Genomic DNA, 15,724 nt, shown 5'->3' on the forward strand with positions numbered 1-15,724 from the left:
GGGGCTGAAAAGTCCAGCTGAACAAAGTTTTCCCTGCGAGGGAGACTTTGGGGAGGGGTCTCCTGAGCCAGGCATGGCCCCTGTGGCCTCTCCCTTGCCCGTCCAAGGGCCTCCTGCCCAAAGGGATGGGGCGTTTGAGCCCTGGGGCGTTGGTGCGGTGGGGGCAGCAGCACCCAGCTTTGCCTGGCGGTTGACTGGAGAGCAGCAAGGCCAGAGGTCAAGGTCTCCCCATTGAGATGCCCCTGTGGGGCTCACAGAACAAGGCATCCCTCAGCACCTGTGCAGCCAGGGGATGGGGGGGGATGTCGAGTGGCAGGGGCCACGCTGGCCTGGGAGGCCCCTGAAGGCTCCCCTCCCACAGGGCAGCCCATTTATAGTGCCCCCCCTCACACAGCAAGGCCCGGGCTGGAAAGAGACACTTGCCTTTTTCCCAGCACTGAATAGTTGTGGCGTCCAGCATGTTCCAAATGTCCTCTGAGCAGAAACTCACATGGGGGATTGAAGCTGGAGAAGGAGGAGGTGGGCAGAGGCAGGAAGAAAGAGACACTCGTGTCTTCAGAGCCAGACCAAGGCACACCCATTAGCCGTGGTCGGCTTGGTGGCAGCAGGAATCTCTCTCATCTGAAGTTCTGGACTTGACTTAAGTTGCAGTTGCAGCAGCAAGCAGTTGCCTGGTAGGTGGACAGCTTCCTGAGTTGGAAGGGACCCCTTAGGGTCATCTAGTTCAGCCCCCCCCCCCCACAATGCAGGAATCACAGCTCCAGCATCTGACAGGCGGCCACCCAAACTCCAAGGAAGGACAGCCGGGGTGGACTTCTGCTGTTTTCCCTGCGCATGAACTGCCTTGCCGTGAACCCCCTGGAAGGTCAGACTTCCCCCCTGAGGACTGACGGCATCTCCCAGCCCAAGGGCCTGCAGAAGGGTCTTGCTCCGAGACCTTTTCCTCCCGGGCAGGACATCCTGTTGGTGTTTGTTCTGCCTTCCCTGCCCCTCTGCTCTCTCGGGCTCCCTGTGGCTTCTCCAAGAACTTCCACTCTGTGACCTCCTTTAGACCCAGCCCTGCTCTGGAGGGGGGGGGGCTCGTTGTCTTCAAGGGCACAGGGATCAGGCTGGGAGGAGTCAGCCCGCCTCGCAAGGGGAGCGGTGGGCAGCCCGGCTCTGCCTGGGGGTCTGGGCAGGGGGCGACGGGGGGGGGGGTGCAGGGCCTGGGCTGCTAAGGGGGGAGAGCTTAGAATCACGGCTGCTGAGCGAGACGACCCACCCCCTCCGCCCTGTAGCCACGGCCACTTCCTCAACTGCCAAATTGAAACCCACCTTTTCAAGGTCCTAATCCACAGATTTGCAGCTGGAGCTATTACGACAGGATCTGTTGCAACTTTTTACAAAAGCAGTCTATAAAACGAAATGAAATGTCTTCTGCCTGAAGTCGTCTTTCTTCGCTGTCCTGTTTATTGTTCCGCCAGCTCAAGCTTTGGGGTCTGCCCACCTTGGCTGCAGCGGCTCAGCCAAGGCGATGTCTGGAGGGTCTTCCACCCCAGCTCAGCCGGAGCTGCTTGGTCCATCTTGCCTCTCTGCTGGAAGAGAGGGAGGTGGGGACATTGCAGCCCCTCAGGGAAACCGTGCCGCCCCTCCCTCCCTCCCTCCCTCCCTTGTGGATTTAGTCGCCACTTGGAAAGTGAAAACAGAAGCAGAATGAACATTACATGGAAAACGGCCAGCCTCAGACTCCCCCCCCCCCCTTCTCCATCCAGGGTCACACTCCCAGGGCTTGCTTCGCCATCCCCCCCCCCCCAGTGTTGTGCCCCTTCACCAGCTGGCTTCCTGGTGTTTGATGCCCGGTGGTTGGAGGGCAAAGAAGGCCACTCCCCCATGTCCACTCAGACAGGGGAAAGTTTTCTGAGAGGAAGCCTCCAGCCTAGCAGAAAAGCTCCCAAGAGGATGCAGAAAGGATTTTTTTGAGGAGTAAGTATCACTTTCAAATTTAAAACAATTTGAAAATTATTTGTATCAGAAGCTAGGGAGACCATGTGGCTGTCCCCCTTTTTTGTCAGGAACAGCCTTTACGGCCATGTCCTGCCCTTTGGTCTTGAGAGGCAGCAGTTGCCTGAGGCCTCCCTGGAAAGCAGAACCCCTCAGGTTGGCTGTGGGTCTCTGAGATGCCTTGCTGGAAGGCAGGAGAGAGCATTGGTGTCTTTTGTTTTCAGTATAGCCCGTTTTTTACCATGTAGGTTTGAAAGTTGGTGTCTGTCTCAGGAGACAGTGGAGGAGGGCCTTTGGAGGTGAAGTCTGACCTGGAGGGTAGCAGCCCCTGCTGTGGCTGGAGAGAGCGACTTGGGAGAGATGTTTAGTTGCAGCCGGGGCAGAGGAAGGCAGCCGCTTGTGCTGCACATGGGCATTTCTTGTCTCTGCACTTGTCCCAAAGTCTGGAAGTGGCATACAAATATATAAAACACAGGCAATTTTTGGGAAGGAAGGCCTTGATAGTGGCAGCTGCCCTGTGGAACACCCTCCAGTCAGATGTTGGGGGAGAAAGCAAGACAGCTGAAGGCAGCCCTATATGGGGAAGTTTGTAATGTCTCCTTGTGTTGGGAGCTGCCCAGAGTGACTAGGTACAAATATTGTTATTACCCTGTGCTAAGTTAAGCACTTTACAAAGGAAGGCGTAACCATGACAGTCAAGCCAGCTGGGCAATTTGCAGCTGCTGGTGTTCTGGGGCCGGTCAAGGCTGCGCTTTTGGCCCTGGAGCCACCCCAGCATGCCGCTGGGACCTCCCTGGACCCTCCAGCCGTTTGGGGTCAAGGGAGGCAAGGGGCCGGGGGTCCCGCGGAGTCGGGCAAGCTGCAAGCACTGCGTCTTCTCCAGCCAGGCAGTTTTTGCAGCAGGACAGGGACAGGAAGGGTGGAGAAGGAGCCCTAGATGACCCCACAAGGGCCCCTTGGGCTGCCTGATGTGGGCCATCCTGGAAGTCTTGTCTCCCTTCCCCCAAGCTCAGAGGGCGGCGCTTGGGCTTTCTCCCCCAAGGGGGGGCACCATGGCGAGATGTCCTAGTGCTGGTCTCTTTCCAGGAGCCCCAAGGGCCCCACCTGAGACACACAAATCGCGGGTTGCTTTAGTAACAGGCCCTTCCTTCGTGGTCCTGCTAGGTTCCCCCCTCAGAGTGGAAAAGAAAAGAGAAGGCAATCGGGCATCTAAAAAGACAAGGCGGGTTCTTACGTCTCTGATCATTTTTTAAGCAAAGAAAGGAGAAACACCCCCCTAAAAAAACAAAAAGTGTTCTGCTTTTTTAAGTTTTATATTTCCTGTGCAGCAGTAATAAATCACACTCCACAAATGTCAGTAGATCGTATACAAACATCAATGATGCACCACAAAATTAGGAGTGATAGGTGAAGCAACATTTTATCAATCAAGGCATCCTGTGAGAAACAGGCCTCACACATTCTGAACAAGATTTAGAAGATCACCTAGAGTCTGAGGGTCCTGCTCCTGCCTCCCCCCAGGTCCAGGACAGGGCCTGACAGACTACAAAAGGACTGCTCTTGCCCAGCGGAGAGGACTGTTTACATTCTTTCAAACTGCTTTTAATGCTTTTTGTTTTGTTATTAACTGTTTTTATGTGTTTTATTTTTTGGGGGGTATTCGGCTGTTTCTGCTTATATTTTATGTATTTTGTGTTTTTATATTGTGATTTTATCTTGTGAACCGCCCTGAGACCTGTGGGTATAGAGCGGTATATAAATAAAATTAAATGAATTTGGCAAAAGGACACTTCCAGTGATTAACAGATTTAACACATTCTAGTCATTGGAACATCTGGGCCAACATAACAAGAGAGCTTATCAGTCACAGAATGGAGGATAGCAGGCTCCCCAAGGACAGGCTCTATGGGGAGCTGCCTTCCAGCACCAGGCCCATTAGCAGACCAACTCTGCAACAAAAAGATGCCTGCAAACGTGAGATGAAGGCTGGCAACACCAACCCCACCATGTGAGAATCCCTTGCAGGCGGGCACAGCGCCTGGAGACAGGCAGGCAGGTCGTGAGTCCACAGCAGTGACCCCTGGGAGGAGCAGAGAAGAAATGCCACGGTGCAGATGCCTTCCTCTGCCCCAGCTGCAACTAAACCAGCCTCTCCCACATCAGTCTCTACAGCCACAGCAGCTGCTGCAACCACCCAACAATTTGACTTCACTCCCAAAGGTGCATTCCTCTATTTTCCCAAGACGGATGCCAACAAAGTTTCCCAGAATCCCAACGGATATGGGCGATTATTGTAATTAATCATAAAAAACATTCAAAAACCATTTTTTACAGAGTATTTTATTTATAAATACACAATTTTCTTGAGAAAGCAGAGTTAATTTATCACTTCTGGGCGTAAGAGTCTCCATACCCTGCTGTGTAAGTTGCTACATTTTGACCGTTGACAGCATTCAGGAACTAGTGCCTTTGCCTGCTTTGCTCTCTCTGGCCACTGGAGGGACTGTGGCACAACTTTGACAGCAGAGCTTTTGACAGCTTGACTGGCATTTGCAGAATGCGAGTCTCTTGAAAGGGTCCTTTGCAGAGAGCTATGGATGCCTTTATGGCGTCTTGTGCTTATGATGGGACACCTCCCCTCCTCCTCGGCCATGTCTGCCTCCAGACCCAGAAGGGGCCATGGCTGGAGGCACCAAGGGAAATGAGGGGCGCCAAGCGTCTCTCCCAACCCCCCAAAAAACATCCTTTAGGCACTTGCTTTTTTTTCTGCCTTCCTTTTGCTGCTGCATCTGTGAATGGAGCTGTTTGAGAGAGGCAGGAACTGTGATTCGATGTTTGTGTTCAAATGTGAGTCACGTCCACTCCAGCACCTCACAAATCCCACCCAGGACACCCACCTTTTCTCACAGGAAGGCTCAGTGCCTGAGCGCCCGTATCACCCGATGCTGCCGAATCGGGCTCAGTTCCAGGTGGAGGGGTGCCATAAGGTGGTAGCCAAGCCCCTCCTTTGCACACAGAGGGTTCCCCCAGCTCAGTCCCCAGGAGCCTCTCCGGCTGAAAGGGGAGGGTGAGAAGGCAGCAATGGAAAGGCCCCCCTCTTCCCCAGGACCCCCCTCCCCCAGCCACTGCCAGCAGAGTGGACAATACTGAGCCACATGTTTAGCCTGAAGAGACCAAGAGATGAGAGCAATCTCCGTATTAGTGGGAGGAGTCAATGGAAGATGGAGGAAGCGCCAGAGGGAAGATCAGAAACGAAGGATTCAGGTGACAAGAAAGGAGCTTCTGGTAAAACAACAGGAAGAACTTATTTATATCCTATGTTTTTATGCTGACAAGGACTCAGTGGCTGCGTTAACAAAAGTGCAAACGTGTTTGTGTATTAAATTTTGTTTAATACATATTTTAAATCTATTAATTGTATATTTACTTGTATAGATTCAATTAAATATATTATTTGTGCAGTTTAACTATATTGCAAACACTTTTAATTTATGATATGGAAATTTAATTCCATCATGTGGCGCATGGGGTCAGTGTCCAGGTACCCTTGCAGTCCACTTGGTCTATGTTATTCAGGGCTTTGGACACTGTGCAAGAACTTGACCCGCTAGCAGATGGGAAGCCAGTGCCGGTCTCAGGTTGGTGGCGTTCTCATCACTGAGCAGCCACAGCATTCTGCTCCAGCTGAAGCATCTGGGTCAGGGCCAAGGGCAGCCCCATGCAGAGCAGCAGCAGTAATCCAGTCCTGAGGTTAACAGCGCATGAACGACAGTGGTGAACTGTTATTAAGGAATGGCTGATAAAAAGCACACCTTGCCGTAGAGGCCACCTAAGTCTCCCATGACAATGAGTCAAGGACATAGCTGCTCCTCCAGGGCAGCCAACTGGCCTGTCTCCCGCATCCAAGCACCCCCCAACCACAGTCCCACAAGCCTCCGTCCGCCAAGGCTTCAGTCTCAGCTGACCGGCTCTCATCCAGGAACTGGTCCTGGTCTTTCCCAGCCTTTACTAAATCAGATGCAATGGGGAAACAGAGCTGGGCAGCACCAGCACACTGAGGACCCCTTCCCCCCAAACGCCTTACGGCTTCATCTGGCAAGAGGTTCCCTTTGAAGGCCTCCAAGAGAGGGAGCAGGTGAGGCAGGGCGGCCCCTGGCGCCTCTTTCCTGCTCATCAGGCAACGCTGGCCAATGCAGTCCCCAAACCAGCTCTGACACCAGATGGAAATGAATGGAGATAATCCGTCTGCTCCAGAAACGCCTGAAGGTGCTCCACCACCTTAATCCAAACATGGAGTGTTAGCAACTGCGTCAGGGTTGGCCGCTTAAGGAGAAGCTCCAGCTTCTTTCAAGATAGCAGGCAGCCCCCCGCCCTGCCAAGGAGCGCTGATGCCGCCCTGAACGCAACCAGCCCCCCCCCCCCCGGGCTGGCTTTCCTCTGCCAGGACAAGCCTCCGGCTTCAAGCGCTGCATGAGACTCACAACAATCAACATGTTGTGTATTTCTTTTTTATTATTAAATTCCATTAGTTTTTTTCCTCTCCATATATTTTTTCCTCTAGGCACAATACAATACAAGAACTCTGCAGGTTTGACACAATGTACAGAAACTTCAGTAATCTACAACTGCTCAAGGAAGTTACAAAACCCTCCGATGCACACAGCCTTTATTGTACAAATAAAAAAGGGGGGGAAGGCAAAGGGGCAGCTGGGGCTCCAGACTATGTACAACGCTTCGGGGACAGGAAAGGGCGCCCCTTTGCCTTGGAAAATGTGGGGGGCGGGGGCTGCCAGGCCAAACTGGAGCTCCAGGGAAGGAGGCCCTGTCTGCTCTGGCAGGAAAGCAGGCTGCATGATCTGCTTTGGGGGGGGGGGCAATTGGAGGGGCAGTTGCAGGTGCTGAGCTGCCCCCAGCAGCCAGACTCACAACCCTCTGCAAGGAAGACACAGAGGGAACCAAGAGCTGGGAGTGCAGCAAGCCTGGCCAACCCCCTTCTTCGCTTGGCGCTTCTCCCCAGGACAGAGTCCCTTTCCAACGGCAGCCTCAGCAGTACCAGGGGAGCTTGTGGTTTGCACAGGGGAGACAAGGAGGGTCAGAATCCCCACCCCACTCCTCTGCCCCAGTGTCCCAGGGGCTCCAAACCTCCAAGCCGGGACAGGGGCGCTGGAAGCCCTAACACTGTTTCTGCTCTCTCCCGCTGCTCCGGCAGGTCGCCAATCTCCCCACCGCTGCCTTCCCTGGTGGGGGCACCCCTGGGCAGCCGGTGTGGGGCTAGGGGGGTGGAAGCAAGGCGCTTTGGCACATCTGCCACCGCCTGTGGTTGCTGATGGGGGGAAACTGACGGTGGCCAGACCCATCTGCTTGGGGGGCCCTGCTGACCATGTCACTCCCCCCCACCTGACCTGCCAATGCATCTCTTAGGCAGAGGGAGCAGGCGGACCCCAACTCCTCCGCCAAGCAGTCGGATTGGGGTCCCAAGGGGGCCTCTGCTCTGCGCCCCACAGCCCCTCTTCCAGACCTGCCCCGTCCTGGTCCAGCCCTGGCGCCGGCTTCACTTGCGGAGGCCTAGAAGGGCGGCCTCAGGGCAGCCTCAGGCGTCAGACAAGCAGCTCTGGATGCGGTCGATCCACTGCTGGGCCAGCTGCACATCCTGGGCGCAGAAATAGTAGACACGCTTGGTGGTCTTCACCTGCGGGGGGAGAAGGGGTGAGCGGAAAGGTCTGCCTCTGGAACACCAGCCAGCCTTCCTCCCCCCCCCCCCACTGGGCAGCCATGGGGAGAAGCCACTCACGTCAAAGAACGCCTTCTCCTCCACCATCTTGGGGGCCCCCATGGTGGGGGTGCCTGGGGTGATGGACTCCACCTCCGCCAGGTCAATGACGCCTTTGCACTCCAGGTCCAGGCGGCTGTCGTAATAGCGCAGCTGCAAGGAAGGAAGGAGGGCCGAAGGTCAGAGCCCCCCAGGAGGGAGAAGGCCCCCCCCCATTCCCCTCGCCCGCCTGCACCCACCCACCCACCTGGTGCTTGGTTTTATCCAGCACAAACCAGCGAGGCTTCCAGGGCTTCATGAATGCTCCTTTCTTGTACAGGGTCCCCTCGTAGGACCTGCGGAGGGCAGAGGGGTCAGCGGGGGAAGAGGGGCAAGCAGAGACCAAGACCCCCGGCCTCCCTCCCCCAGCCCCCCCCCCCGTGGCCGGGCCCCGCACCGATTCTCGCTCTCCGCCGTCTGGAACTGGCTGTAGAGGGTGCTGGTGCTCCTGCGGCCCCCCTGCTTCCCGCTGGAGGGGGTGGAGGCGCTGCTGCTGTCGCTGTCCAGGCTCAGGTTGATGGTGGAGCTGCCGCGGCCGCTCTCCTGCAGGTAGACCCCCAAGGAGCGCCGCTGGTGCGACAGGCTGGAGGCCATCAGCAAGGAGCCAGCCGCCACCTGGGGGCAAAGGAAGCGCCTTCCGTCAGAGGAGGGCTCTGCGCAGGGCGGGCAAAGATCCCCAGCCCCTCAGCCCCCCCGCCCAGAGCCCTTACTCGGCCGCTGGGGTCCGCCTGCACCTCCGACCGCTGAGAGGCCTTCGCTTTGTCCCAGAGGTCCTTCCAGCGCTCAGGGACCTGCCCCAGCTCCATCTCCAGGTTCTGCAGCTCCTGCAGGAGAGAGAGAAGGGGCAGTTGGGGGGCAAAGGCAAAGGGGTTCCTACGGCATCAAGCCAAGGAGTGTGGTGGAGTCTCCTACTCTGGAGGTCTTTAAGCAGAGGCTTGACAACCATATGTCAGGAGTGCTCTGATGGTGTTTCCTGCTTGGCAGGGGGTTGGACTTGATGGCCCTTGTGGTCTCTTCCAACTCTATGATTCTATGATTCTATGATTCTAAGAGCAGCAGAGCTGCATCTTCTCCACTCACCTCTACAGCCACAAAGGCAGGAAACCTGCCCTGAAGAAAACAAGATTCCCACAGTGACTCCCAGCTTTGAGTCCCGGGGGCCAAGAAACGCCGCTGGCCGTGAAGGGCCAAGAAGGGGAAGAGTCCAGAGCCCAAGCGGGCCCAGTTGCCCTTGTCCTACCTGCACCCCCCCCCCGCCCACGGCTGCCGCCTCTGCTTCTCGCCCAAGGCCCCCACTGACCTCCAGCAGCCGGGAGATGGCGTCTGGCTCGGTGCGGCTGCGGTTGTCATAGCAGGGCCAGACGATCTTGCGCCGGCTCTGGGGGGCGCTGGTGTCTGGCTGGGCGGCCTCCTCCACGGGGTCTGCCTGGCTTTGCACCAGCTCCCAGTCGTAGGAGGGGCCTTCCGACAGGGTCTCCTGCGTGTAGTAGTCCCACACCTTCAGGTTCGAGACGTTGCTGTACGGGCGCAAAACCTAAGGGAAGGAAGGAGCCGGAGAGTCACTGCCCCAGAGGCCACGCCTGGCCCCCGCCAGCAGCACCCAAGGCAGGACCCCCCAGCCGGGCCCCGCTGTCCCCGACCCACGGCTGCTCACCTCCCCGTCCTCTGGGGCATACATGTAGTTGAAGAAGGCCGGCGTCTTCTTGTTCAGCCGGTCCAGGTAGTCCCAAATGGAGCGGAAGAGCTGGGGCCCCTTGCGTTCCCCCTTCTCTTCGTAGAGCAGCCCTGCCAAGGAAGCACAGCCTTGGGCTCCTGCCACTGTCCCAGGGGCCACCAGGGCCCCCCCTCCCCAGGCCCCGGGGGCTCCTTACCCAGCTCCAGCCGCTCGTAGTCGGAGTCCAGCAGGAAAGTGCGGAAGCGGCTGGAGACCGAGTGGTAGCTGAGGAACTTCAGGTAGAACTGGCTGAACTCAAACTCCATGGGGAACTGCAGGTGGATCTGTGGGGGGGGGGAGAGGCAGCAGGAGGAGAGTTGGGGGGGCAGGAAGAGGCCACAGGGCCCCTCCTCCCAGGGGTCGCCCCCTTGACCAGCACACCTCCCCCCAGGGACAAAGAGGGCTGGGGTGGCCCTCCTCCCCCAGGGGCTCGGCTGCTCTCCTCACCTGATGCACGCAGTCCAGGAACTGCAGGAAGATGGGTGTGAAGCCGCTGCTCTGGCTGGCCAAGGTCTGGGCCCCTCGGTGGCTGAAGCGGTGGCCAAAGGAGAGCCACTCCTTCTCCACCAGCAGCCGGAAGCCCTCCATGGTGCGGTAATAGGGGTCGGAGAGGAGCTGCACCAGAGACACCACCTGGGGGGCAGAGGGGGGGTCACGGCCGGCCTCCAGGGCAAGTGCTGGGGGGGGGGGAGAGGGAAGGGGGCTGACCTGGGTGGTGATGTCCCAGCCGTCCTCCAGGCTGACCAGAACAGAGGAGCCCGTGTCCAGCAGCTCCACCACCAGCACAGAGATCTGCAGGATCTTGTGAATCTGGGGAGGAAAGTAGGATCCCAGAATGTGGCGGAGGCAGCGCACCTGGAGCAAACCTTCAAAGCTGCGCAGCAAGTGCCAACCTCCCCCTGACCTGCAAAGCTCCTGCAGACCCACCTCGGAAATCCAGAGCCTTCCTGGCAGCTGAAACGCCACACTCCGCTTTCGGCTTGCGCAACACCCAGCCTCCCCGCCACTCCGCTGGGAAATATATACCTTCCATATAGCTTGACCTTTTTTGGTGTGGGGGTCCTTTTAATTTGCTGCTCTTTTAACAATTTTACTAAACTCCTGAGCTTGCTAAGCTTCTCCAGTTCTGCCTCACAGGAAACCTGGAAACCGCCCCCTGCCTGCCTGGCCAAGGGAGGGGCTCCTGGGCTGCGGACGGACAACGTGGTTCCTGTGACGGAAACGACTCGGCAGCCAGGGCCTTCTTGCAGCTCCAGGGCCTGGCGACCGGAAGGCGGAGTTTCTGCCTGCCACATCTTTGCTGACCTCAGAAACGGGTGGACAAGCAGCGAGGACTTTGTTCCTTACCTGGCGAATCTCAAAGGCCTCCCCCCCCCCCAAGTCCTCCTCTGCCTTGACCTCTCTGGAGTCTTTGGGGCCAGGAGGCCGGAGAGAAGAGTCTCCTCCCTCGAGCGTCCGTCTGGCCACTGACCTGGATCAGCCACTCGGACTCCTCCAGGGAGCGCAGGTAGGTCTGGCCGGGCTCGGCGGAGGGGCTGCCCGGCACACAGGCCTTCATCAGCTTCTTGAAGCTGGTCTTGACTTGGCGGGCGTCAAAGACCTCGATGGGCACCACCTCCCAGTGCTGCAAAGGGTCCGGCTTCACGCCCTGGATGGGAGCAAGAGATGCCATCAGGAAGGGGCCCCACAGCCCCCCTTCCCAGCCCCTGCCCCTCTGCTGGGCACCCAAGAGAACCGTACCCGGAGCTGGGACTTGTCTCCGATGATGTAGAGGGAGGCGCGATGCTGGCGCAGGAAGCTGGCCTCGGAGGGGGACCCGTTGGCTTGCGTGCTCAGCAGCTCCTTGCCGGCCAGGCGGGAGCCGACCTCCATGTTGAGAGCATAGCTGCTCATGCGCCCGCTGGCGCGGATGCTGCCCCACTTGCCTGCAAGGGAGGGGGTGTCAGGTGGCGCCCGAGACTCCGCTCTCTCCTGCAGGCTGGCCCTGGAGCCTGCTGCCCCCTCCCAGCCGGAGCTCAGGGCCAGGGGAGACGGCCCCAGCCACACCCTCCCAGGGCGGGCTGCACTGGAGACGGGCGCAGCGCCCCGGCCGGCCCATCCTCACCTAGGAGGGGCCGAGAGGCAGGCCAAGCCAGGCGAAGAGCATGCTGTGAGGCTGCGGAAGGGTTAGCACAGAGGGTGGGTTAGACTGCCTGCCTGCCTGCCTGGGGGGTGGGCACCAGGGGGGCCAGTTAGCAGTGTGAATGCCACGTCCCTGAGGTTAGTGCCCCATGCAGTACCTCGGGGGGAGAGGTGTCCCTTTGATGCCAGGCTCTTGGGGCTGGAGAGGGTAATGAGCCTACCTCTGTGACCTAGGGCTGAGAGAGGACAGGACGGAGAGGCATCTCAGTGAGGGGGGGTGGGGGGAGAGAGGCAGCAGCGATGGATGGCAGACGGATGTTTGTCCCCAACGGAGAGGGCAAGACAGATGGGCAGGCAAGATGGAGGGAGGCAGCCAGAGGCGGCAGCTGTGACCAGGCCCCCTTCCGTCCGCTGGCTGCTCGGAGAAGGCCCAGCCCAGCCCCCCCGGAGCCAGACGGCCCTTCCGTGGCTACTCTACGGGGGCCGCACGCAGCATCTCACCTCCGCGGCTAAGCGGCCCTTCGTCCTTCCCTCCCATCACCTGCTTCATAAGAGATCCCAGCTTGGGCTGCCGCTTCTCAGAAGAATCTGTAGCACCAACAGAAGGTGGACGTTCCACACCCAAGGAAAGCCAGCCAGCCCCGGAGCTGCAAGGCCTCTTCTCTCCCTGGGGCGTCCCCACCCAAAATCTGGCAAGGACCGGGGGGGGGCACTGGCCCCTCCCACAAGGTGCCCAATGGCCTCCCCCAGCTCAGCCAGAATTCAGCTCTGGCCTGTCCTGAGGCTGATGCTCCCAGCAGAGCCAGGGGCTGCTTGGCTCCAGAGGGCCGGCTGGGGCTCTTCTCTCCAGGATGGCTCAGACAGACGACAAATGGAGGGGGGGGGGCTGATGGGATGGCAATGGCCCTCGCGGATCCACCAGGAGGATGGCGTGGGGGCGACACAACAGCTGCACATGGACAAGACTCACCTGGGCCTGTGGCCCCATGGCCTGGGGGTCAAGGGGAAGCTCTCTCCCGCCCTGCACGCCCAGGACCCCACCTGCCGCAGCTGCCTCTGAGCCCAGGGCAGCCCACCCCCCCCGGCCCTCACCTGCGCTGCTCATGTGGGCCGAGGTGAAGCCGCTGAGCGTGTTGCGGCCGCCGCTGTCGGCGTAGTGAGGCATGGAGTTGATGACGGCCTGCAGGTACTTCTCTTGCTCCAGGCTGGTGGAGTCGGCCTGAGAGGGGCCTGCAAGGAGCAGCAGGGAAGGGGTCATCCTGAGGGCCTCCTCGGGAGGAGGGAGGCCAGGCGGGGAGGGGGGAGGCCGCTGTACCTGTGGCAGGAGCGTTCTGGGACTTGAAGAGGCCCGCCACGCCCTTCCCATGCAGCCCGCCGGAGCGCAGGAGGACCGCCTTGGTGCGCGAGTTCCGCCAGCAGACCACCGGGAAGCGGTTCTGGCGGTAGCAGCGCGAGATCCGCTGGATGGCGTTGTCTTGGATGCTCTGTGGGACAATGAGCAGCCCAGGGTAGCTGCAGGGGAGAGAGAGAGGGATGGAAGGAAGGAAGGAAGTTATTATTATTCTTTTAAAGAGGAAGAGGGGCTGCTGCAGTCCACTGAAATGCTTCTGTGCCACCTCCTAGGTGGTGATCTCCCCGTCGAGAAGCTCTGGGTCAGGACCCCCCACCCCAGAAGGCACCATGCTGCCATTTCAAGAGGCAAAGCAGCATTTGCAGCCCCACTTCCCCCCACCAAAGGCAGACGGTGCCACAGTTGAGAGAAGGCCAGGAAATGGTGGTGCTGAGGAAGAGGAAACAGGGAGGGACTTCCGGGTTAGTGCCTCCGGCAATGGCGGATTTCCTCTGATCGGGAGGAATCCGCTTCGTGGAAATTAGGGTCTGGACCGCCGCGGCGAGGCGGAGACCCATCAAAAACCACAGGCGGGAGAACCCTGTGGATGTGGGATTCGGCAGGCACCTTTTGCGCCTCCCCTACTCGCGGGGAAACCCGGTTTCAGGGATCCGGAGCGATGTGGGGTGAGTGGCACAGTGCTTCGAATCGACTGCTCTTTTCACGGAGTGACGCCGCATTGCTGTTGCCGGAGAGCACTGACTTTTTCCTGTGGACAATTGGACTTTAAACAACTACCCGTGAGTAGAACGGAAAATTGGACTATGAAACATCTTAATTTGGCCCCGAAGCGGGAAGGTTTTAAACAGGAAGTCCGCCTTCCGCTTTTGTAAATAGATTGAAGCAAAGACATTGCAAGCTAAAGTCTGGAAAGTCTTTTGTAAAGGACTAAATCTCCATCGGCTAAAACTACTAAACCCCCCTTGGAAGCAGGAGAAGAGGGGGGAAAGCTTAGATTGTTTAAGCCTGCAGGAGAGAAAGTAAAGAAAAATAAATTTTCACTGTCTTGAACCTGGGAACGGGGTGCGAGGAAGACAGACGTTTTGGGAAAGTTCATTGACTGTGAGTAAAATGTTTCTTGACAGATAGTTAAAAAAGAGAAACATATTGATTCCAATGTTTCCTTTTGCAATTAAAAGGAACAAAATATTTGAAAAACGAAAGTAATTTTGTTGCTGGATCTGCTTTTAAAAGGACGGATACAAATAGAAATTGTTTCCCCCTAGAGGGAGTTTTTGAAACTGTTGTTGGAGTCAATCTGGGAAATTCTCCAGCTGCAGAGATTAAAGATCGTGAGAACCAGACATTGACAAGAATGTGCGCAGAAGAAGCCTTAGTGATTGCTTTTTGCAAGACAAGCGCTTTACTGGAACAGCTACATGAGAAGATGGATTTGATGACCTCAAGTAATACAAGTGGAGAGAGCCGCGGCCTTGCAGGAACATAAGCTGTTGTTTTTGATGACTGAATCTGGAGAAAGTCAGATTTGGAGAGATGGAGTCTCGTTTGGTTTGGAGATGGGAAGTTGGATAGACCCCCCTATGCAGGGCTGTTCTGGCTTCTGGGATCTGGTTTTGGGCCAGGGGGAGTCTGGAGTTGTGGGGGCCTTTAACTTTGGAGGGACTTTGAAACATGCCTTCAAATACCTTTTAGATTTTAGTGCTGACTATGGAGAATGGGCTGACCTGTTGAGAAGGGATAAAGACATTGTTAGGTTGGAGTCTCCCCGAGATCTACTCCTCAGTGATAAAGGAAGGAAATTAAGAACAAGATCAGCAGAAGACAAAGTAAAGTGCAGGTATAAATATGAAGAAGATCTGCAGAAGGGACAGGGAAAGAGTTAAGAGCCTCGGATAGAAGATCACCAGGTTGATGGAATGGATAGAAAGGACTGACAGAACCCGAGACCAGGAAGAAGAGACGGTGGATGAAGATTGGAAGAAAGTTTAAAAATTCATTTAGAGAATTATTGTAAAATTAATGAGTGTTAGAAAAAATGTTGGAATGAAAATATTTGGCTTTAGTAGAAATGCTATAAGGAGTTATGTACAAATAAGTTTTAAGTTTTAGGGCTTTTTATGGTAAGATAAGGTTAAAATAAATTAAGACAATTTAATGACAGAATATAGTGAAAGATGGAAAGGATTTGCTGAGATAATTAATAACTAGAATACAAAAAAGGGAGGTGCGAGGAGGTTGATGAAACACGTTAAAGAAAGATTTGGGAATATTGGATTTGTTTTTAATTTTTTGTTTGCTTTTGTTTTTGGTTTTGATGTATTGTGTGTTTTGTTCTCTTTTTTCTTTTTATTGACTTGTATTGTTTAATTCCTTCTTTGTTTCTCTTTTTCCTTTTTTTCTCTGTAATTTTAAATTCTCAATAAATATATTTTTTTTTTAAAAAAAAAAAGGAAGAGGAAACCGGGCCTGAGCAGAAAATGTTTCCCTGCAGCAGAGAAGGCCTGTTCGCTGGTCACCCTCACGTAGCCTCTGGATTGGGGCCTCAGAGTGCCGTCAGAGGGGTCAGGCAGGGGGCCAGGGAGCCTTTCATTCCAGGCAAGCGAGGCCCAGCAGAGCCAGCCCCCAAGGCATCATTTTCCAGACCTGCCCACCCCCCCCCCTTTTCATGACTGTGCACTGCAAAACCCCCAGCTAGAGACCCAGAGAGGCTGGGCTGCCCCTGAGCCCCCCTCCTCAAGAAGGGGGCGGG

At 56.6% G+C, this 15,724-nt stretch overlaps 1 protein-coding gene across 1 annotated transcript in view; it reads right to left on the minus strand.

The window, feature by feature from the left end:
• Positions 1-6,472: 6,472 nt before the first annotated feature.
• The window catches only part of SBF1 (SET binding factor 1), a 45,441-nt gene continuing 36,189 nt past the window's right edge, over positions 6,473-15,724 (minus strand). The window contains exons 27-42 of the mRNA XM_082238671.1: positions 12,940-13,136; positions 12,717-12,854; positions 12,126-12,212; positions 11,783-11,860; positions 11,244-11,428; positions 10,975-11,151; positions 10,212-10,313; positions 9,951-10,136; positions 9,661-9,787; positions 9,444-9,574; positions 9,090-9,323; positions 8,500-8,613; positions 8,187-8,404; positions 7,998-8,085; positions 7,772-7,903; positions 6,473-7,669 (exon numbers count right to left, since the gene is read on the minus strand). Coding sequence (XP_082094797.1) covers positions 7,571-7,669; positions 7,772-7,903; positions 7,998-8,085; positions 8,187-8,404; positions 8,500-8,613; positions 9,090-9,323; positions 9,444-9,574; positions 9,661-9,787; positions 9,951-10,136; positions 10,212-10,313; positions 10,975-11,151; positions 11,244-11,428; positions 11,783-11,860; positions 12,126-12,212; positions 12,717-12,854; positions 12,940-13,136 — 2,293 coding nt within the window. The 3' untranslated portion in view covers positions 6,473-7,570. The remainder of the gene's footprint in view (positions 7,670-7,771; positions 7,904-7,997; positions 8,086-8,186; positions 8,405-8,499; positions 8,614-9,089; positions 9,324-9,443; positions 9,575-9,660; positions 9,788-9,950; positions 10,137-10,211; positions 10,314-10,974; positions 11,152-11,243; positions 11,429-11,782; positions 11,861-12,125; positions 12,213-12,716; positions 12,855-12,939; positions 13,137-15,724) is intronic.

The sequence above is a fragment of the Podarcis vaucheri genome (genome assembly GCF_965113315.1).
Source record: "Podarcis vaucheri genome assembly, chromosome: 10".
Classification (NCBI taxonomy): Eukaryota; Metazoa; Chordata; class Lepidosauria; order Squamata; family Lacertidae; genus Podarcis; species Podarcis vaucheri.